The sequence below is a fragment of the Chiloscyllium plagiosum genome, unplaced genomic scaffold, assembly GCF_037043375.1.
Source record: "Chiloscyllium plagiosum isolate Xiang-an unplaced genomic scaffold, Cpla_swu_hap1 HiC_scaffold_33, whole genome shotgun sequence".
Classification (NCBI taxonomy): Eukaryota; Metazoa; Chordata; class Chondrichthyes; order Orectolobiformes; family Hemiscylliidae; genus Chiloscyllium; species Chiloscyllium plagiosum.
The window spans coordinates 17,922,927-17,946,248 of NW_028270171.1; the positions used below are offsets into that span (position 1 = coordinate 17,922,927).

A 23,322-nucleotide genomic window follows, 5' to 3' on the forward strand; every position below is an offset into this window, starting at 1 on the left:
TCGAATTCTACGGGCAACAGAGAAATGAAAGAGGATTTCCCACATTCTACAGGGAATCCGAAAGTGCTGAACATCAGACCTTTTCAATTCAATTGTAGAGAAACTCCAGCAGCCAGTTTGTGCACAGGAAGCTCCCACAAGCAGCAAATATTGAACAAGTGATCCGATTGCAATGATAAAGGGGTAAATATTAGCTAGGACGCAGAGAATGACTGCCCTGCTCTGATTTAAAATGGTTCCACAATATGTTGTCTGTCCACCTGAATGGGTGGCTGGACCTCAATTTGACTCTGTGACCCTGCCCCCATTACCCCCACATCCCCACCTCCCATGCAATGATACTCAAAATGGAAATGTCCATGGTGTTTCGCTGGGACTTCAGGCTTGTCTCAGTGCAACATCTCCATTGTGGGTTCAAGTTGAAGCTTGCAGTTCTAGACTGTTACTCCAGTGCAGTCTTGAGGGGGTGCCGCACTGTCAGAGGCACTGTCTTACACATGGAACCTTTTCAGAGATACCATTCCAGATCCCAGCAACTCTGAGTGAAGCTATCTTTCCTTATCTCTCTTCTAGATTTCATCCCAAACGCAATGATTTTAGTTACTTTCAACCCATCGCCAGAGGAAAGACATCCTAGTTTTCCCATTCATGTGAAACCTTTCAACATCTTGCAAACCCGTTTAGTTCAGAGGGTTGTAATCCTGACTTGCAGATGCTAATGGAGGAAGTATCAAGGGGCAGGGACACTAATCCTGGCTCAGGACCCTACCCCTCCTTCACAACTGGGCACAATGCCCCCTACCCGCCACCCCAAAGCCCCTGATATTGATCCCCACTCCCGCAACTGGATGAGGAAATTTCGGAACAAGTGTTAATTTATCACACCCGATCTTTCACGGTTTTGTGATTGTTAAGGGGGTCAGCCAACTGAACCTGATAGAAGCTCAGTGGTTAGCACTGCTGCCTCACAGCACCAAGGACGCAGGTTCAATTCCAGCCTCGGGCAACTGTCTGTGTGGAGTTTGCACATTCTCCCCGTCTTTGCATGGGTTTCCTCCGGGTGCTCTGGCTTCCACCCACAGTCCAAAGATGTGCAGGTGAAGGTGGATTGGCCATGCTAAATTGCCCATATTGTTCAGGGATGTGTAGGTTAGCTGCATTAGTCAGGGGTTAATGTAGAGTAATAGGGTTGGGGAATTGGTCTGGGTGAGATACTCTTCGGAGGGTCGGTGTGGACTTGTTGGGCTGAACGGCCTGTTTCCACACTATAGAGATTCTATGAATATGATTTCCCAGATTGGGGCTGTCAACCTGGTCTAGGCAGGGAGCCCTGGCTGACTCAAAACTAGATGGCGTAGGTTTAAGGTGTGAGAGGAAAGATTTAAAAGGGACCTAAGGGGCAACTTTTTCACACAGAGGGGGTGTGTGTATGGAATGAGCTGCCAGAGGAGGTGGTGGAGGAGTTCATCTGTGGGATGTGGGCATCACTGGCTGGCCAAGCATTTATTGCCCATCCCTATTTGCCCCTTGAGAAGGTGGTGTTGAACTGCCTTCTTAAACCACTGGTACATCATTGAGAAGGCATCTGCATGAATAGGAAGAGTTTAGAGGTATGTTGGCCAAACGCTGGCAATGGGACTAGATTAGTTTAGGGTATTTGTTCGGCATGAACGAGTTGGACCGAAGGGTCTGATCTGGACAATTCTACGACTCTGAGTGTCAGAGGTTCTGTTCACTCTGAGACCTGGCTCTGAGGGAGCCGGACCATTGCCGAGTACTGAGCATGTGTAAATAAAGTTAAAAATCACACAACACCAGGTTATAGTCCAACAGGTTTAATTGGAAGCACACTAGCTTTCGGAGTGATGCTCCGAAAGCTAGTGTGCTTCCAATTAAACCTGTTGGACTATAACCTGGTGTTGTGTGATTTTTAACTTTGTTCACCCCTGTCCAACACCGGCATCTCCAAATCATGTGTAACTAAAGAGTGACTTGGTGACAGATACCGGCCTCTGTGGAGTTACCTCACGCAGCAGTGCTCAGCTGCAGTGAGGATCAAACAATGTCCGACCTAGATGTAAAACCCTGTTATGCACAGCCTGGGAGGGGAGCTGAAATGGGTAACTTTACAAAGTACTTGGATGAGCTTTTGAAGTGTCAAGGCTATGGGCCGAGTGCTAGAAAGTGAGCCTTGTAATGGACCAGGTCAGACCCCCCCCCCCCCCCCCTCAAAACATTTCAAGAAAGTAGCCCAGACCCTAATTTTGCTGGTTGTTTGAAGCAGGGGTAAAGCAGATATTCCAGGAGGGATGCAGCTGGTCAACACACTTCGATTTAAACAAAACAGAATTTATCTACAAGATTACTGAATGAAACCTAAACAAAAGAGAACAGACTACTGAATAAGTTAACCTCTCCGAAGAGCCATAAGGTCATCCCAAGTTAATGATGTCGTTCCAAATACATGCAGCAATCCCCATAAATACCCCTTGGCACAAAAGGAAAAAAACTCAAACACAGGGTCTGACAGGAGACATGTCAGAGAGAGGGAGGGTCAGCATGACCTACTTCTTTGGGTCCAACAGCTTCAAACTCTGCCTGACTGCTCTCAGCGAATAGCCAGACTGCCCAAACCAAACCGAACCAGAGAAAAGCTGAGCTGGGGGAACTGGCCACTCCCCTTCCATTGTACAAGTGCTTTTTTTTTCAACTTAAAAGCCTGAGGCAGTATCTGTTAGCTATAATCAAATTGGCCCTAAAACCTTTCAACTTAAACTTTTCGGCGTCTGTGTCTTTTATGACCTTTCTGAATCAAGAACCAAAGACAACATCACCTTGTTAAAGGAGCAGCTTTGTCACAGCCTGGTGTAGATTTACAGCAGTTTTCTTTTGTCGGTGCAGACCCGATGGGCCAAAGGGCCTCATCTGGACTGTATGATTCTGTGATTCAAGGTAATATTAGTCTAATCCTTAGGATGGTCTCCATTACCGTTGATGCCAAAAAAAAGGCCCTGCAATTAGCTAACACCTTTCATGATCTCAGGATATCCCTTACAGTGAATGAAATGCTTTTTGAATTGTAGTTGTGGTTGTAAGCTTGGAAATGCAGCAACAGATTTGTGCACAGCAAGCTCCCACAGCTGTGTTACCGCAATCCCATCATCCATTTTGGCGAAGTCAATTGAGGGTTAAATATTGGGGGAACCTTCCTTGACCCTTCTTCAAAACTGGAGAATGTTTAAAATGCAGCTGAGAGAAGTCAGGTAAATGTTCTGTGTGGAACTGGGACAGTGCTCCCTGTATCACGGTCAGCTTTGCGTTTTATACTTGAGACCTGAAAGTGGACTGAATCCCAAAACGATCTGATTCAGAGGCAGGAGAATAATAATCCACTGATGACCGATATTCCTGAGTCTGCATTCTTGTTGGACTGTGTTTGCGTAATGGTAGATTTTAACATCCCAATGTGCTCCAGTACCTGAGTGGAGACACTTTGCCTGGAAGGTTTCCATTTTGCATTCCCTAACTGCCAAAGCTCTGTGAAGGTTCAGCTCCATGTTGGGGGCCCAGTGGCCTAATGGTTAAGGCACTGGCCTCCTAAGCCAGGGATTGTGGGTTTGAGTCCTATCTGGGGTATATAATTTTGGGGTAGGGCGGTGGCTCAGAGGTTAGCACTGCTGCCTCGCAGCACCAGGGTCCCAGGTCTGATTCCACCCTTGGGTGACTGTCTGAGTGGAGTTTGCAAATTCTGATTGTCTGCATGGGTTTCCTCCCACAGTCCAAAGATATGCAGGTTGGGTGGATTGGCCATGCTAAGTTTCTCGGTGCATTAGTCAGAGGGAAATGGGTCTGAGTGGGTTACTTTTCGGAGGGTCAGCGTGGACTTGTTGGGCCGAAGGGCCTGTTCATTAATGTAGGGAATCTAATCTAATCTAAAAAGATTCCCTGCTTCAGGGCATTGGTATTTTCCCAATCAACCTATTTAGGGGTGTTATGACACACCTCTGGAGCAGGTGGGATTTGAACCGAGGCCTCCTGGCTCAGAGATGAGGACACTACCAGTGCACCACAAATCCCCTTAGGTTTGTAGTATACTGTGTGTAAATTAGTTGTTAATAAGGGTTATATATCGTTATAATTGATATTAGGGTCACTGGTCAAAATGGAAAGTGTCAGCTTTTAACAGTAACCTGCTCCCTACGTGTGTCTGAAGCACACTTGAGTTTGGTAATGATTATTGGCAGCATAATCTGTTCCCATGGAGACAGGGCACTTGGTTTGGGTGATGAGGCATTGGGTACCCATTGAAATAATGGTGGGGTTGGGTGGGCTCTCACAGCCTTTAGAAGTGAGGTTGACTCTTAAAAACAGAGGTGGAGGGGTGCGCACTAGCGCAGGATGACGTGGGGTCTACCTCAGGCTGTGCCACTGTTCTGGCCTCCTCATGGTTTCTCCTCTCTCCTCAGGCTGTGTGGGCGGAGAATGCTGCAGCCGTATGCAGAGAGACTCTTTGTCGTGTCGCTGACCACAACGGTGACCTTCACTTCCGAGGTGACCCTCACGGGCCCTGGAATCCAGTTCTCCTACAGCCTCTTCAACCAGTCGGACCGTACGTGTGAATCTTCCCTTTTTGTTCATATTGATTCATGGGATGAGGGCATCACTGGGCAGGCCAGCTTTTATTGCCCCATCACTAATGGCCCAGAGGGCAATTAAGAGACAGCCATATTGCTGTGGGTCTGGAGTCACATGTAGGCCAGACCCAGTAAGGACAGCAGGTTTCCCTTCCTAAAGGGTATTTGTGAACCAGATGAATGTTTATGATAATTGATGATGGTCCAAATCACTGGGACTTGCTCTATATTCCTGATTTATGAATTGAATTTAAATTCCAACCAGCTGCTGTTTTGGGATTTGATCCCGTGACCCTAAAGGATTTAGTTTGGGCCCCTAGGTTGCAAGCACAGAAACTCTCCCATGACGCCACCACCCCTCCTGTCACAGATCCTGACCTGTTATGGTGCTCAATTTGGTTTGGTCATACTCCCATGAAGGGCGTGGATTTGCTAAGAGGATTTAGTGAAGACGTTGGGTTAATTCTTGCCCCAGGACAGAAGCTGGACTTAGTGAGAGCAATAGAGGAGGCCCCAGCGAGAGCTTTATTTAGTATGTCGTGACCGACTTCCCGAAGACAAAAGGTCTTGGTGTGAATTGCTTCCTTTAAGGTAACCAACTTTGCCTGTGAGTTTCCAGGAATTAAAGACAAATTCCGTTGTGAGCAAAACATTGGTTAGGCACCAGCTGGAGTACTGTGTGTGGTTCTAGTCCCCACACTATAGGGAGGATGTGATTGTATTGGAGAGGGTGCAGAGAATGTTGCCTGGGATGGAGCGATTCAGCGATGAAGAAAGATTAGATAGAATGGAGTTGAAGCAGATGTGGCTAAAGAGAAATCTGACTGATGTGTACAAAGTTATAAGGGGCACAGATAGGGTAAGTAGGAATAAACGTATCCCTGAAGTCGTGGCACCAATAACCAGGGTGCATGGAGTTAAGGTAAGGAGCAGGAGGGACTTAAGGAGAAATTCTTTCTCACACATAATGCTGGAATGCACTGGCTGAAAGAGTGCTAGAGATGGGAACCATTACAATACTTAAGAAGGGCTTAGTTGGGTCAGCATGGTGACTCAGTGGTTAGCATTACTGCCTCACAGTAGTAGGGTCTCAAGTTCAATTCCCGCCTTGGGGGGGTTGTCTCTGTGGAGTTTGCACATTCTCCCCATGGGTTTCCTCCCACAATCCAAAGATCAGATGAATTGGCCCTGCTAAATTGCCCATAGTGCTAGGTACATTAGTCAGGGGTAAAATGTAAGGTAATGAGTTGGGGTGGGTTACTCTTCGGATGGTCGGTGTGGACCTGTTGGGCCAAAGGGCCTGTTTCCACACTGTAGGGAATCTTAATTGAGCAATTGAAATGCCATAGCTTACAAGGCTAGTGATGGGAAATGGGAAGAGGACTAGATAGCTGTTTGATGGCCAGAATGGAAATGATGGGCTGAAGGGCCTCATTCTGTCCTCTAATAATCTATGATTGACAGTCTATTAAAATTGAGGATAAAGATGTAAGGACTTAATAGATTTGTGTTTCCCTTCATTATCGTTTAACTTGAAAAATATTGAACGCTGGAGAAGTAAATTGACAGTCAGGCAGTCAGATGATATATTAGTCGCTGGGTCAAAATCCAGGAATTCCCTTTCTAAGGGCATTGTGGGTCAACCCTCAGTAGGTGGACTGCAGTGGGTTCAAGAAAGCAGCTCACCCCCACCTTCTCAAGGGCCAACTAGGGACAGGGCAATAAATGACAGCCCCTGAAGCAATGAATGAAAACGAAGAATTTTCCAGTATTTGCTAAAGGAAGGGCAGAACATTCTGAGGCTGGACTTTCATGTACCCAATGCTGAGGTTGTCAAGGGGTGTAGAGGGGGTAAAATGTGAAGATGGGGAGGAGGGAATTGGATAGCATTGCAATGTGTATCTCAAAACAGAGTTGACCACTCTCTGTTACTGTCTCTTGTGGGGTGGGGGCCGACCAGTCTTTATTGCCCTATCCCTAGTTGCCCTTTGAGAAGGTAGAGTATGAGCTGCCTTCTTGAATCGCTGCAGTCCATATGCTGTAGGCAGACCCACAATGCCCTTAGGGGAGGAAATCCAGGATGTTGACCCAGCGACAATGAAGGAACGGCGATATATTTCCAAGTCAGGATGGTGAGTGGCTTCTTCCTGCCTGTTCAGGTCAGACAGGCTGAAGTTGGACGTGCTTATCTTTGACAAGTGGATTGGAGGTGATGGGGGGAGGGGTGGTTAATAAACAGAGGGCAACAGGAGAGTGGAGGGGAGGGGGAGAAGCCAGGCTGAGGGGAAACTATCTAAGCTCAAGTGGAGTCCAAATGGATCTGAGTAGATCAGCATGAGGGAGATGTTAATCCTGAGGTATTATTCCGTTGACACTGTACTGCCTCAGCTCACGTGTCTGCCTTCCTCCTTCCCTCCCTCTGTCACAGCCTGCCCCGACAAGGTTCTGTGTTCTGTATCCGGTCTGTGTGTCACCGAATGTGACGGCCTGAAGGACTGCAGCAACGGAGTGGATGAGAACAATTGCGGTAAAGGAACCATTTACTTTCTGTTGTTGAGCACCGGAAAATTCCTCCACAAATTTCATTCACTGCCTGTGGATTGATCGTCGGTTCGTTCGGACATGTCAGAGTGGACAGCTTTAACATTCCCATCTTTAATTTTAACTCACCTCCTCCCTACCTCTACTTCCCTCAGCACCACAAGCTTCAGCCATCTCCGCGATTTTGAGATCTTGTGTATCCTTGCTTTTCATCGCCCTCACTACTGCACCCTTGGGTCTTGAACTGTCTAGACTCAACTTTTGGCTCTAAAATTCATGTGTTTTACTTTTATTCATGGGATGTGAGCATTGCTGACTGGGCCAGCATTTATTGTCCATCCCTAATTGCCCAGAGGGCAGTTAAGAGGCGAGCGTATTGCTATGAGTCTGGAGTTACGTGTAGGCCAGACCGGTATGGATGGGACTCCCTCTCTGAACCCCAACACCTGTCTTTTATAGAGTCATACACATTCCTGATGAAGGGCTTCTGCCCGAAACGCCAACTCTCCTGCTGCCTGACCTGCTAATCTTTTCCAGCAGCACACTCTCCATAAGACCATAAATCATAGGAATGTAAGTAAGGCCATTCGGCCCATCGAGTCCACTCCACCATTCAATCATGGCTGATGGGCATTTCAACACCACTTACCCGCACTCTCCCCGTATCCCTTAATCCCTTGCGAGATTAAGAATTTATCAATCTCGGCCTTGAAGACATTTAACGTCCCGGCCTCCACTGCGCTCCGCGGCAATGAATTCCACAGGCCCACCACTCTCTGGCTGAAGAAATGTCTCCTCATTTCCGTTCGAAATTGACCCCCTCTAATTCTAAGGCTGTGCCCACAGGTCCTAGCATCCCCCTTCTGACGGAAACAAATTCCCAGTGTCCACTTTCGATCCCAACTAGTCCATGCTGACCGTAATCCCAAATTAAACTAGCCCCACCTACGTACTCCTGGCCCATATCCCTCCAAAACTTTCCTATTCAGGTACTTATCCAAATGTCTTTTAAACGTTGTACCACATCCTCAGGAAGTTCGTTCGACCCGCAAACCACCCTCTTTGTAAATGATTTGCCCCTCCCATGTCTTTTTTTAAATCTCTCTCCTCTCACCTTAGAAATATCTTGGAAGAGACGACTTACTTTGTGGAACTTTTCTGTCACCTATCCTAACATTTCCTTATGCTTCCCTGTGCAAATTATCTGCTGATGCTGCTGTTGAGGCACCTTGGAATGATCTACTGTGTTGAAGGTGCTTTGTAAAAGAACTCACTTGAAAATGATAATATTATTCCCTCAATCTTTCTTGCATCTTTAACATGAAAATATGCCACGGTATTTTCCACAATCGATGTCCCTTTGTGGAGGTTACCATTCAGAATTGCCTGGTGAGTGCCCGTTGTTGGGAATATCACCACAACAGGGAGGCAGTTAATGTGGGGGGGGGTTTCTGGTGGCATCAGCTGAGAGAGTGCCGTTGGGTCAATGAAGAAAAGCCACCTGATCTTTTTCAAACAATAGACATCCGATCTGAACAGCAGGAGAGCCCTGTCCAATTCCATAAACCATCACTAAAAAAAATTAAAAATCACACAACACCAGTTTATAGTCCAACAGGTTTAATTGGAAGCACTACCTTTGGGAGCACTGCTCCTTCGTCAGGTGGTGAAGGAGCGGCACTCCGAAAGCTAGTGCTTCCAATTAAACCTTTTGGACTATAACCTGGTGTTGTGTGATTTTTACCTTTGTACACCCCAGTCCAACACCGGCATCTCCAAATCATGACTAAAAAGAGTGACTACGTTTGCCAGCTAAAGCTCATCAGGACCAGCTTACAAGAAATCTTAGAACCCCTACAGTGTGAAACAGGCCCTTTGGCCCAACAAGTCCACACCAACCCTCTGAAGAGTAACCCACCCCCCCCCATGTTTACCCTTAACTAATGCACCTAGCCTACACATCCCTGAACACTATGGGGCAATTTAGAACATAGAACATAGAACAATACAGCACAGAACAGGCCCTTCGGCCCACGATGTTGTGCCGAACATTTGTCCTAGCTTAAGCACCCATCCATGTACCTATCCAATTGCCGCTTAAAGGTCACCAAAGATTCTGACTCTACCACTCCCACAGGCAGCGCATTCCATGCCCCCACCACTCTCTGGGTAAAGAACCCACCCCTGACATCTCCCCTATACCTTCCACCCTTCACCTTAATTTATGTCCCCTTGTAACACTCTGTTGTACCCGGGGAAAAAGTTTCTGACTGTCTATCTATTCCTCTGATCATCTTATAAACCTCTATCAAGTCACCCCTCATCCTTCGCCGTTCCAATGAGAAAAGGCCTAGCACTCTCAACCTATCCTCGTACGACCTATTCTCCATTCCAGGCAACATCCTGGTAAATCTTCTTTGCAACCTCTCCAAAGCTTCCACATCTTTCCTAAAGTGAGGCGACCAGAACTGCACACAGTACTCCAAATGTGACCTAACCAAAGTCCTGTACAGCTGCAACATCACTTCACGACTCTTGAATTCAATCCCTCTGCTAATGAACGCTAATACACCGTAGGCCTTCTTACAAGCTCTATCCACCTGAGTGGCAACTTTCAAAGACCTATGAACATAGACCCCAAGATCCCTCTGTTCCTCCACCTCACTAAGAACCCTACCGTTAACCCTGTATTCCGCATTCTTATTTGTCTTTCCAAAATGGACAACCTCACACTTGGCAGGGTTGAACTCCATCTGCCACTCCTCAGCCCAGCTCTGCATCATATCCAAGTCCCTTTGCAGCCGACAAGAGCCCTCCTCACTATCCACAACTCCACCAGTCTTCGTATCATCTGCAAATTTACTGACCCATCCTTCGACTCGCTCATCCAAGTCATTAATAAAAATTATGAACAGCAGAGGACCCAGAACTGATCCCTGCGGAACTCCACTTGTAACTGGGCTCCAGGCTGAATATTTACCATCTACCACCACTCTCTGACTTCGACCGGTTAGCCAGTTTTCTATCCAATTGGCCAAATTTCCCTCTATCCCATGCCTCCTGACTTTCCACATAAGCCTACCATGGGGAACCTTATCAAATGCCTTACTAAAATCCATGTATACTACATCCACTGCTCTACCCTCATCCACATGCTTGGTCACCTCCTCAAAGAATTCAATAAGACTTTTAAGGCAAGACCTACCCTTCACAAATCCGTGCTGGCTGTCCCTAATCAAGCAGTGCCTTTCCAGATACTCATAAATCCTATCCCTCAGTACCCTTTCCATTACTTTACCTACCACCGAAGTAAGACTAACTGGCCTGTAATTCCCAGGGTTATCCCTATTCCCTTTTTTGAACAGGGGCACAACATTCGCCACTCTCCAGTCCCCTGGTACCACCCCCGTTGACAGTGAAGATGAAAAGATCATTGCCAACGGTACTGCAATTTCCTCTCTTGCTTCCCACATAATCCTAGGATATATCCCATCAGGCCTGGGGGACTTGTCTATCCGCAAGTTGTTCAAAATGTCCAACACATCTTCCTTCCTAACATGTATCTCCTCTAGTTTACCAGTCCGTTTCACACTCTCCTCTTCAACAGTACGGTTCCTCTCATTCGTAAATAGCATGGCCAATTCACCCTAACCTGCCCATCCCTGGACACAATGGGCAATGTAGCATGGCCAATCCACACTAACCTGCACATCATTTGGATTGTGGGAGGAAACCGGAGCACCCGGAAGAAACCCATGCAGATACTGGAAGAATGTGCAAACCCCACTTCTTCATTCTTCCAACTTCCAGTGGGCCCAACCTATTCAGTCTTTCCTCAAAGAGTAGTTAAAGTCAACATAGTCCCAGACAGCTGCCATCTCTTTCGAGAGAGGACTGAGGGGGCGTTTAACCCGAGGGTCAGCAAACCTCAGGTGAGGGTGAAGTTGAGATAGTGGGACCTTTATGGTGACCTCAGATGGCATGGGAACTGAACCCATGCTGTTGGCGTCACTCTGCATCACAAACCAGCTGTCCAGCCAACTGAGCTAACCATTACAAACCTCAGGAAGTGTACCAATACTTGATAGAGTGTCTGCTGGTACACGTTAACACTGAGTGCAGTCGCATTCTAGCAAACCTGTGAGGTACTCTGACCTTTTGTTCCACGCTGTGACATATTGATGGTTGCCTCATATTGATTTGGTCGTCTGTAAATATTGCAACTTTGCAAAGAACATAGAACGAGAGCACAAACAGTCTGCTGATAGCTGTTGCTATGTTTCTCATACTGTGCCCCCTTGTTCTCAGTTCAGCGATTTAAAGAAAAAAATCACAGGATGTGGGTGTCGCTGGCAAGACTGGTATTTATTACCCATTCCTGCTGGCCTTGAGAAGGTTGTCGTGACCAGTAGGAACACCAGTAAAACTGGTCCATGACACATAATGGTCCAACTCCTCTAGTCTACTTCAAAATGGAAGTACAGCACATCCCGAACATTCATTTCCAAGTATTAACTTTTTCTCCCACTGCTTTATCCCTTTGGGTGAGCCACCTTATTGAATGGGTGCACCCACTGTGTCATTAGGGAGGGAATTCCCAGTGTTTGACCCAGTGAAGGTACAATGAGATAGTTCCAAGTCAGGATGGAGTGCGGATTGGGGGCAGCTTACTGTTTTAGAAAGGTAGAGAAGGGAAAGTGTTCGAACCTAATTATACCAGGCTCACAGAAACACCAAGGCTAGTTTATTACTTCATGGTGGCTCAGTGGTTCGCACTGCTGGCTCATAGCACCAGGGATCTGGGTTCGATTCCAGCGTTAGGCGTTTGTTTGTATGGAGTTTGCACATTCTCCCCGTGTCTGTGTGGGTTTCCTCCCACAGTCCAAAGGCATGCAGGTTATGTGGATTGGCCATGCTAAATTGCCCCACTGTATCCAGGGATATGCAAGCTAAATGCATGGTTACAAGGATAGGGCAGAATGCTCCCTGTGTATGAAGGAAGGAAGCTCCTGTTTTCTGTCATTTCAAAGCCTGAACCTTGCAGCTCCACTGTTGTGACACAGACTGTGTGCCCAGGGACTGAACAGTGTCGGAGTGAACTCTTGCTCAGGCCCCATGGCACTGCCACACAGCTCACTATCATATAGGGCATCAGTGACAAGTTTTTTGTTAACCCACTCATGGGACATGGGACATGGGCATCACAGGCTGAGCAAGCATTTATTGCTTGTCCCTAGCTGCCCCTTGAACTGACAGGCTTGCTAGACCATTTCAGAGTCAACCACATTGCTGTGGGTCTGAAGTTCATGCCGGCCAGACTGGGTGAGGATGTTAGAGTTCCTTCCTTCAGGTTGTTAGTCAAACTGATGGGTTTGCTTCCTCCCCCCAACAATTGTTTCATCAGTAGATTCTTAATCCCAGATTCATTCACTTGAATTCAAATTCCTCCATCTGCCACGGCAGGATTCAAACTCAGGTCACCAGTGTTTCTGAATTAATAGCCCCACGATAATACCTCTAGGCCATCACTGTACTCAGTTCCAGTACAGCTCAGTCCTCTGACATCTCTCATAGAGCCACAGTCACTGAGAGAGTGCTTTGAGTTCAGCACAATGGCAGTGACAGAGTTCGGTAGAACTCACGTTGCGATGATACTGAAGCAAATGGTAACAGATGTCCCGGTATTGCTGACAAGAGAAAGATATTCCCTAACCCTAGATGTGGCCTCACCCTGTCTCACTCCATCAATACCTGCTCCATAGAGTCATACAGACACAGATCCTTCAGTCCAATTTGTCCAGAGATATCCGACCAGATATCTTAAATTAATCTAGTCCCATTTGCCAGCACTTGGCCCATATCACTCTGAACCCTTCCTATTCACTTACCCACCCAGATGCCTTTTAAATGTTGCAATTGTACCAGCCTCCACCAGTTCCTCTGGCAGCTCATTCCATATACGCACCACACTCTGCATGAAAAGGTTGCCATTTAGGTCCCGTTTAAATCTTTTCCCTGTTGCCCTAAACTTATGCTCTCTAGTTCTGGACTCCCCCTCTCCTCCCCACCCCACCCAACCCAACCCAACCCAGGAGAAAAGGCCTTGTCTATTTACCAATGTAGCATTGTAAAATCTAATATGTTAACTCATGCATCATGTCGAAGTAAGCTTGTTAAATAAATGTTGGCGGCTATTGCGAGTAAGAGATTCATTGTTCTGAGCCAGTAATGAAAAGATCATGTATTTTTCTCGGTTTAATTATATTGGAGTTAATGCTCATAATTACAATACCATGCGGCAAGATTTCTATCTTGTGTGGAGGCTATGCTCCAATCTTACCATCTTGATTGTATACTCACTTTCCCTTTGCATCATCTTCCACCCATTTCCCCTTCTTCACCAACAGGGAACTAGAGGAGGCCACTCAGCCCTTAATGCCTTTTGTGCCATTCACTAAGATCATGACTGACCTGATTTTAATCTCAACTCTATGTCCCCAATAAACTTTCATCCCCTTGGGAATCAAGGATCTATCTGACTCTGCCGTTTAAAGATTCTACATCAAGTATTCGGATGTCTGGTTAGCATGGACTGGTTGGACCGAAGGGTCTCATTCTGTGCTGCATGTCTCCGCCACTCGATAACTGCCTTTTGAGAAAGGGAATACCAGAGAGTCACAACCCTCTGAGAGAAAAAAATGGTTCCTCATCTTTCTCTTAAATAGGTGCCCCCTTATCTTTAACCTATAACCCCCCCCCCCCGCCAGTTCTAGATTCCCCGACAAGTGGAAACACCCTTTCAGTATCCACGCAGTTTAATCCGCTCAGGATGTTAAATGTTTCAATTAAATCAGTCCTGACTCTTCTAAACTAGTGAGGACACAGGCAGATCCTGCCTAGCCTTTCCACTCATTCCAGGTATTAGTATACTAAACCAGTCTGAACTGCTTCTAATGCATTAACATCCCTCTGTCAATACAGTGACCAGTACTGTACAGAGTCCTTCAGATGTGATCTCACCAATGCCCTGCGTAACTGAAGCATTCATTCTTGCATTCAATTCCCCTTGCAATAAACCAATACATTCTGTTAGCTTTCCTGATTACTTGCTGTACCTGCATACTCTTTCTGCTGCTCGTATAGTTAGGGTCTTACTGCTGAGCTCCTTTTTCTCATTCTCATGTTCTACTCCTCTCTCTCTCTTTTACTTGTTCCTTCATTCATCTTCCCTCTTTCTCTCACTCTTTCCCCAGTTTGTCCTGCACAGTTCCACTGCGCTGAGGGAAACACCTGCCTCTCCTTACTGGATGTCTGTAATCAGGTTGCAGACTGTGAGACAGCCAACGATGAACAGAGCTGTGATGAGGGTATGTGGAGACTGAGCTTTGGTGTTCTGCACAGTTTAGTGCACATCACCTGTTTATTTTTGGATCGAGTCTAATTTTCTTTTCGAAATTCTGTTGGAGTGTTGGGATTAATCTATCTCAAAAACTGTTCATCTCTAGAAGTCACCGAGTGGAAAGTGACAGGGAGGGCAATTTGGTTAGTATCAGGGAGATGCCCACTTCCTTCACTACCATCAGGGTCTGGGTGACCATCCTGACCCACCACCCAATGAAAGTCCCTAAAGTGGTCAATTAACAACCAATCAGGGGCCTTCATGTGCCACTGGCCCCAGTGCCTGTCTTCCCAGTGTAAGACTCGGAGGGTGGGTCAGGCTGTCTGCCTGGGGGAGGGGGCATTCAGTCATCTAAATCTGGGGGAGATCGCGAATAGTCAAGGGAGCACAGGCTTGGTGATAGATCGGTTGTTCGGTGTGTGCGTGTGTGTGTGTCCCCTTTGCTCTATGAGTGAGATATGTGTGAGAGTTGGTGTATGTGAATGTGTGTGTGTGGGTCCAGTGTTCCCTCAGTAAATGTGTGTTTGTGTGTGAGCTTATGAGAGTGTAAGTTTGAATGTGTGTATGTGAGAGTATGTTTCTATTACTATATCCTTTGCTCTCTGAGTGAGTGTGTGCGTGAGAGTTTGTGTGTGTGTGTGTGTGTTTTCAGCTGTGGTTAAATACTTGCATGTTCTTTGTATTCTAGCTGTACCATGTGACCTGTTCACCTACAAGTGTGACGATGGGACGTGTGTAAAGAAAGCCAACCCACAGTGTGACTATGTGTCAGATTGTCAAGATGGATCAGATGAGAAATATTGTGGTAAGGTCATTGCTACTGGCAAGTGGAGCTGCAGAAACTAACTAAATCACAACAGCCTCTAAAACCAAGTTTGAAATCCCTCATCTGCGCTTTATTAAGGCATCTTGAAGTGTTGTGAAATATATTTTTAAAATTGTAGCTGTTTAATCTCAAGCCAAACCTCTAGGTATTTCTTCCAACAGTACTTAGAGCCAAGAGTCCTGGGTTCAAGGCTCCCCCCATCACGCCACCATTCTACCAGAGTGTAATCATATCTCTGAACTGGTTGATTAGAAATAATCGACATCCTGGATTAGCAGCAGCACACATCTCTGCCTCTATCTGGTTGTAATCTTCAAAAAGAGTCTCTATCACATGTCTTTTGAGGGTAGAGGGATATCACAGCACACTTCAAATGCTCAGCTGTATCTTTATTAAGCCCTACTTCAACAGTTATCAATGTTAAACTGCCCCTAGTAAAGACCTACATCCCCAACCCCTCCCCTGCCATGTGGGCCCAGACTGCAACCTTCATCCCCAACCCCTCTTCCACACTGTGGGCCTAGGCTGGAATTTTTGCCTCGTACCCCATCCCACCCTGGTAGTGTGGGCCTAGACTAGAACCCCATCTGCCCCCACATTGTGGGCCCTGTCTGGAAGCTTCCCATCACCAACCCCCCTCCCACCCCTCCCCACAGTGTGGGCACAGACTTCAGCCAACAAAGTAAGACTGGCCAAGCTCCTCTTTCCCTTGCAGTGAGACCCTCCTTGGGATTAACAATTTGCCTTCTCTTCCTCAGAGTGTGGCCTTCAGCCGCCCACAAGCAGAATTGTCGGGGGAACAAATGCCACTGAGGGTGAGTGGCCGTGGCAGGCGAGTCTACAGATCAGTGGCCAACACGTTTGCGGGGGCATTCTCATCAGTGAGAATTGGGTGCTCTCTGCAGCTCACTGCTTCGTTAGCAGGTAGATCCATAACGACATCAAATTGTTTAAACGACCGACGTTATTCCCAGTTCACCGGCATGAGGCAGTTTTCCCTCACCACCTCATGGTCAGCTTGGAATTCAGTCTCATGCTAAATGAATCTTCGAGTCCTGCAATTCATTAAAATTCCTTTCTGTGTCTCCTCGCAGATTCGCCCCGCCTGACCGGTGGACTGTTGTCCTGGGCAAGTTCAAGCTTGACGTCGTCAGCTACCATGAGCTCACCTTCAAGGTAGTGAAGATCATTTCTCACCGATACTATGACGATGACACCTATGACCACGACATTGCTCTACTCCAGTTGGACCAACCTGTGTCCATTGACGCATTCACATACCCCATCTGCCTGCCAGCTAAAACTCACGTGTTCGAGACAGACAAAATGTGTTGGGTCACCGGCTGGGGAACAACTGAGGAAGACGGTACGTAGCCCCCCCCCCCCTGGGGGTTAGATTTTCTGCGCAGCCTTCATTTTGTTGGGGTTTTGTTCCTCCATTGAAGATCTAGTTTGTCTGTCAGGATAGCTGTACATACACCCTACAGCTGAGTGGGTTGGATTGCGCTGCAGTGTGATGCCAACAGCGTGGGTTCGATCCTTGCATCGGCTGAAATAACTTTGAAGGATGGTCTCCTTTTCAACCTCTCCACTTACCTGAGGGGTGGTGACCCTCAGGTTAAGCCACCACCAGTCATTATAGAACCCCATCGGCCATTCGGCCCATCGAGTCCACATCAACCCTCCCAAGAGCATTCCACCCAATCACAGCCCCCCCCACACTCTATTCCTGTAAACCTGCAATTCCTATGGCTAATCCACATAGCCTGGACACTTTAGCACAGTCAATCCACCTAACCTGCCCATCTTTGGGCTGTATGACAAAATTGGAGCATGCAACAGAAACCCACGCAGACACAGGGAGAATATGAAAATTCTGTACAGACAGTCACCGGAGGCTGGAATTGAACCTTGGTCCATGGTGCTGTCTGGCAGCAGTGCTCACCGCTGAGCCACTGAAAATCATCTCTCTCTAAGAAGAGAGCGGCCCTATGGTCTGGAAGGTCAATATTGCTATACACACTATATTGTAGTATTGTTGTCTGTAGTTTAACTGCTCCATTATCCATGAACAGCTTGCAAAGACACGGCTTCCAAGTATAAGGAGAGCTGGTGGCAATGGGCAAACAGCAAGCATTAAGGCCAAATATTTTGGCTTTGTGCGTGGGAAATCATGTCTCACTAACGTGATTGAGTTTTTTGAAGAAGTAACAAAGAGGTCTGATGAGGGCAGAACGGTGGACATGATCTGCATGCACTTCAGTAAGGCATTCAACAAGGTCCCTCATGGTAGATTGGTTAACAAGCTTCAGTCACATGGAATACAGGGAGAGCTAGCCATTTGGATACAGAACTGGCTCAAAGGTAGAAGACAGAGGGTGGTTCTGGAGGATTGCTTTTCAGACTGGAGGCCTGTGACCACTGGTGTGCCACAAGGATCGGTGCTGGGTCCATCAGCATTTTAATCATTTATAGAAATGATTTGGATGTGAACATAGGAGATATGATTAGTAGGTTTGCAGATGACACCAAAAATGGAGGTGTAGTGGACAGCTAGGAAGGTTACCTCAGAGTACAATGGGACCTTAATCAGGTGGGCCAATGGGTCGAGGAGTGGCAGACTGAGTTTAATTTAGATAAATGTGAGGTGCTGCATTTTGGAAAGGCAACTCAGAGCAGGATTTATACACTTAATGGTAAGGTCCTAGGGAATGTTGCTGAACAAGAGATCTTGGAGTGCAGGTTCATAGCTCCTTGAAAGTAAAGTCATAGGTAGATAGGATAGTGAAGAAGGCGTTTGGTATGCTTTCCTTTGTCGGTCAGAGCATTGAGTACAGGAGTTTGGAGGTCATGTTGAAGCTGTGCAGGACATTGGTTAGGCTACTTTTGGAATATTGTGTGCAATTCTGGTCTCCTTCCTATCGCAAAGATTGTGTGAAACTTGAAAGAGTTCAGAAATGATTTACAAGGCTGTTGCCAGGGTTGGAGGGTTTAAGGTACAGAGAGAGGCTGAATAGGCTGGGGCTGTTTTCCCTGGAGCGTCGGAGGCTGAGGGGTGACCTTGTAGATGTTTATAAACTCATGAGGGGCATGGATAGGGTAAATAGACAACGTTTTTTTTCCTTGGGGTGGGGGAGTCCAGAACTAAAGGTTTAGGTGAGGGGGAAAGATTTAAACAGGACCTAAGGGGCAACCTTTTCACATAGAAGGTGCTGTGTGCATGAATGAGGTGCCAGAGGAAGTGGTGGAGGCTGGTACAATTACAACATTTAAAAGGCATCTGGATGGGTATATAAATAGGAAGGGTTTGGAGGGATATGTGCCAAGTGCTGGCAAATGGGACGAGATTAGGTTAGGATATCTGGTTGGCATGGAAGAGTTGGACCAGAGGGTCTGTTTCCATGCTGTACATCTCTATGACTTTACAACTGGGTAATTCCCAGTCTATAACGAGCTCTGGTGCTGTTGCTCGCATTTCCGTTCTTCATCCTCCTTCCAAGCAGATTTACTACAGTTGGATCCTTCATTTATCTTACTGTGTTAAATTGGCTTGGTTTCGAACCTTTTAAAAAAGACTCAAATTTAGCACCTCTCGCAACCTTTGGCAGGTGCGTAGTACTCGGCAACCAATAAAGTATTTTGAAATGCAATTCATGTTGTGTTGCAATAAATGCCTGATCATCAACTTGTGCCCAGCAAAGTCCCTCAGGCAGCAAAGTGATAATGACAGATAATCATATGGTGTTATTTCACTTGTGATGGTTGGGAGATAAACATTATCCAGGGAACAAAAGATAACGACCCTCCTGTACTTACAAAGAAGGCTGTCACATCAGTACCCAAGAGAACAGACTTGCAAACTAACGGCTCATACCGGGAAAGAAATTATCGTTGGGTGGACTTAGTGCCAGAGACCACTGCTGTCAACCACTGCACGTTTCCAGTCAACCAGAGGTTGCCAATTTAGGGGCATATGTTCTGTGCACGCCAACCAGGACCTGTTATAGGGAGGATACTATTAGGCTGATGAGGGTTCAGAAGAGATTTCCCAGGATGTTGCTGGGAATGGAGGGTTTGAGTTATGAGGAGAGGCTAGATAGGCCTGGACGCTTTTCACTGGAGCCTAGGAGGTGAAGAGGTAACCGTATAGAAGTTTATAAAATCATGAGGGACATAGATAAGGTGAATGGCAAGTGTCTTTTCCGTTGGGGATTTCAAGACTAGGGGCTATAATTTTAAGATGAAAGGAGGAAGATTTAAAAAGGACCCGAGAGGCAACATTTTACACAGAGAGTGGTTCATGTGTGGAATGAACTTCCAGAGGAAGTGGTGGATGCAGGTACATTTGCAACATTTAAAAGACATTTGGATAAGTACATGGATAGGAAAGGTTTGGAGGGATATGGGTGAAGCATAGGCAGATGGGACTAGTTTAGTTTGGGATTATGGACTGATTAGACTGAAGGGTCTACTTCTGTGCCGAATGATTCTATGACTCCATGTTTTTCCCATCAATCCAAACTCTCAAACAATCTAGGCCTCAGACCTTCATCTAGTTGACCTCCCTGAAGGGACTTAACACTATTTTGGCCTTGGAAAGGGTGCAGCATTCCTTCGTGGGACTCAAGTACCACTGCAAAGGATGGCTTTTGTTGTCCATCCCTATTTGCCCTTGAATGGAATAGTTTGCCCTGCCAGATGGCAGGTCAGGATCACAGAGAGACAAGACCAGGTACAGACAGCAGATTTCCTCCTTTGGAGGACCAGTAGTGAACCAGAAGGTGAAATTATCCCGGTCAGCAACATTTGACTGCGGATTTTTGAATTAATTGTGCTTAAATACAGTGTCCTCAGGGCACTGAAATAAAACAAAGAGCTGCGAACACTGGCGATCTGGAACAAAAACAGGAGGTGCCAGAGAAACACAGCATCTTTGGGGAGAAAAACAGAGTAAAGGTTTTAAAGTCCAGTGACCTTAGGGCAGTAGTTTGGTTACTAGGCTAGTGAGATTGCTGCTGCTCTGCCAGCTCCTCTTCTGTAACTAAAGATGCTAAATTAGATTAGATTAGATTCCCTACAGTGTGGAAGCAGGCCCTTCGGCCCAACCAGTCCACACCTGACCCTCCGAAGAGTAACCCACCCAAACCCATTTCCCTCTGACTAATGTACCTAACACTACGGGCAATTTAGCATGGCCAATGCACCTGACCTGCACATCTTTGGACTGTGGGAGGAATCCAGAGCAAACCCATGCAGACATGGGGAGAATGTGCAAAATCCACAAAGAGGCTGAAATTGGACCTGGGATTCTGGTGCTGTGAGGCAGCAGTGCTAACCACTGAGCCACCATGCCGCCCAAATACGTTATGAGGGTGATTGTACAGAAAATCAAGGGGCGATCTATTTAAGGTTTAAAATCATACACCAAGTTATAGTCCAATAGGTTTATTTGGAAGCATTAGCTTTCGGAGCGCTGCTCCTTCATCAGGTGATTGTGAAGAATAAGATTGTAAGACACAGAATTTATAGCAAAAGTTTACAGTGTGATATAGCTGAAATTATAGATTGGAAAAAGACCCGGATTGCTTGTTAAGTCTCTCATCTTTTAGAATGACCTGAGTCCAACACCAGCGTCTCCAAATCATGATCTATTTAAAGTGTTCAATAGCATGACATTTTTTTTTTTAACTCATTCACGGGATGTGGATGTTGCTGGCTAGGCCAGTATTTATTACCCATCTCTAATTGTCCAGAGGGTAGTTAAGAATTGACCACATCGCTGTGGGTCTGGAGTTATATGTCATCCAGACCAAGTAAGAATTATTTGATACAGAGGACAAAGAGAGGAACAATTACCTCTGGCTGAGAAGGTCTGGAACAAAGAGATAAATGCTTGAATTTAGAGTCAGAGCATTAAGGATTAATGTCAGAAAGTACTTCCTCATAGCAAAGAGCATGGAAATCTCAAACCTCTGCTCTCCGAAAAGCTGTTGAGATTGGAGTCAATTGAAAATTTGACTGATGGGTTTTAAATGATCATTTTAATTTGATTTTTCTTAATTAGAGCTTTTTTAAGGAGATATGGAACCCATAACACTCAAAACCCTGACACTATTCCAGACAAAGCATTCCGCTTAATGAGCAATCCCTCCACCACAATTAATATCCACTCCCACCACCACCGATGCTCAGGAGCAGCAGTGTGTGCTACCTTCAAAGATGCACTGCAGCAACTCACCAATACTTCTTAGACTGCACCTTCCAAACCCATGAGCTCTATCACCTGTAAGGACAAGGGCAACAGATACATGGGGAACACTGCATCCTGCAAATTCCCTTTCAAGCCACTTGCAATCTTGACTCAAAAATATATCACCGTTCCTTCAGTGTCAGTGGGTCAAAATCCTGAAACTCTCTTTCTAACAGCATTGTAGATGTACTTACATCAGATCATAGAATCTATACAGTGTGGAAGCAGGCCATTCAGCCCATCGAGTCCAACCAACCCTACAAAGGGCAGCCCACCTAGACCCTCCCCCTACCCGATCCCTGTAACCCTGCACTTCCCATGGCTAATCCACCTATCTTACACATGCCTGGACATTATGGGTAATTTAGCATGGAGAAAGTGTGGACTGCAGATGCTGGAGATCAGAGTCAAAAAGGGTGGTGCTGGAAAAGCACAGCCGGTCAGGCAGCATACGAGGAGCAAGAGAGTCGACGTTTCGAGTATAAGCTCTTCATAAGGAATCTGATTTCCTTCCCTAAAGGACATTAGTGAACCAGATGGGATTTCCCCCTGATGGTCAGCAATAGATTTATGGTCGTCATTAGATGTTTAATTCCAGATTTCTTTATTGAATTCAAATTCCACTGTGCAACTTGAACCCAGATTCCCAGAACCTAGATCTCTGAAGTCAGCACTGCATGTGAATAGGATAATTAGGAAGGCAGATGGGACACTTGCTTTGATCAGTCGAGGCATAGAGTATAAGAGCACGGAGATAATGTTGGAGTTGTACAAGTGTTGCTCAGGCCCCAGCTGGAGTATTGTGTGAAGTTCTGGTCACCTCACTACAGGAAGGATGTGACAGCACTAGAAGGGGTGCAGAGGAGGTTCATCGGGATGTTGCCTGGGATGGAGTAATTAAGCGATAAGGAGAGACTGAATGGGCTTGGATTGTTTTCTTTAATCAGAGAAGGACATGAAGTGTACACGATTGTGAGGGGTATTGTCAGGGTGAGTAGAGAGCCGCTGTTCCCCTTGGTAATTTAGCATGTCCAATCCACCTAACCCACACATCTTTGCTCTGTGGGAGTAAACCAGAGCGCCCAGAGGAAACCCGCACAGATAGTCACCCAAGGGTGGAATTGAACCCAGGTCCCTGGCGCTGGAAGGCAGCATTGCTAACCACTGAGCCACCATGCTCCCTCTGGATTGCTGATAGTGGCTTTTGGTGGCACAGTGGCTCAGTGGTTAACACTGCTGCCTCACAGCACCAGGGTCCCAGGTTCAATTCCTGCCTCGGGTGACTGTGTGGAGTTTACACATTCTCCCTGTGTCTGTGTGGGTTTCCTCTGGGTGCTCCGGTTTCCTCCCACAGTCCAAAGATGTGCAGGTCAGGTGAATTGGCCATAATAAATTGCCCGTAGTGTTAGATGCATTAGTCAGAGGGGAATGGGCCTGGGTGGGTACTCTTCGGAGGGTTGGTGTGGACTGTTGGGCCGAACGGCCTGTTTTCACACTAGTCTAATCTAAGAAGGCAACACTCCACTACATTCTCAATGTCAATGAGGAATGAGTAACAGATGCTGGCTTTGCCTCTAACACAAGCATCAAATTAAAGAACAAAAGAAAGCCAGTTGACAGAAGAAGATACAGATTAGACTTATTTGGTGGGAAAAGCTCACTGGATTGAACA

The 23,322-nt window shown here is 46.5% G+C and overlaps 1 protein-coding gene across 1 annotated transcript in view; it reads left to right on the top strand.

The window, feature by feature from the left end:
• The window catches only part of tmprss6 (transmembrane serine protease 6), a 90,621-nt gene that overhangs the window by 54,079 nt on the left and 13,220 nt on the right, over positions 1-23,322 (top strand). Inside the window, exons 11-16 of the mRNA XM_043679802.2 lie at positions 4,467-4,609; positions 7,063-7,161; positions 14,429-14,542; positions 15,263-15,379; positions 16,159-16,324; positions 16,495-16,766. Of these exons, the coding sequence (XP_043535737.1) occupies positions 4,467-4,609; positions 7,063-7,161; positions 14,429-14,542; positions 15,263-15,379; positions 16,159-16,324; positions 16,495-16,766 (911 nt within the window). The remainder of the gene's footprint in view (positions 1-4,466; positions 4,610-7,062; positions 7,162-14,428; positions 14,543-15,262; positions 15,380-16,158; positions 16,325-16,494; positions 16,767-23,322) is intronic.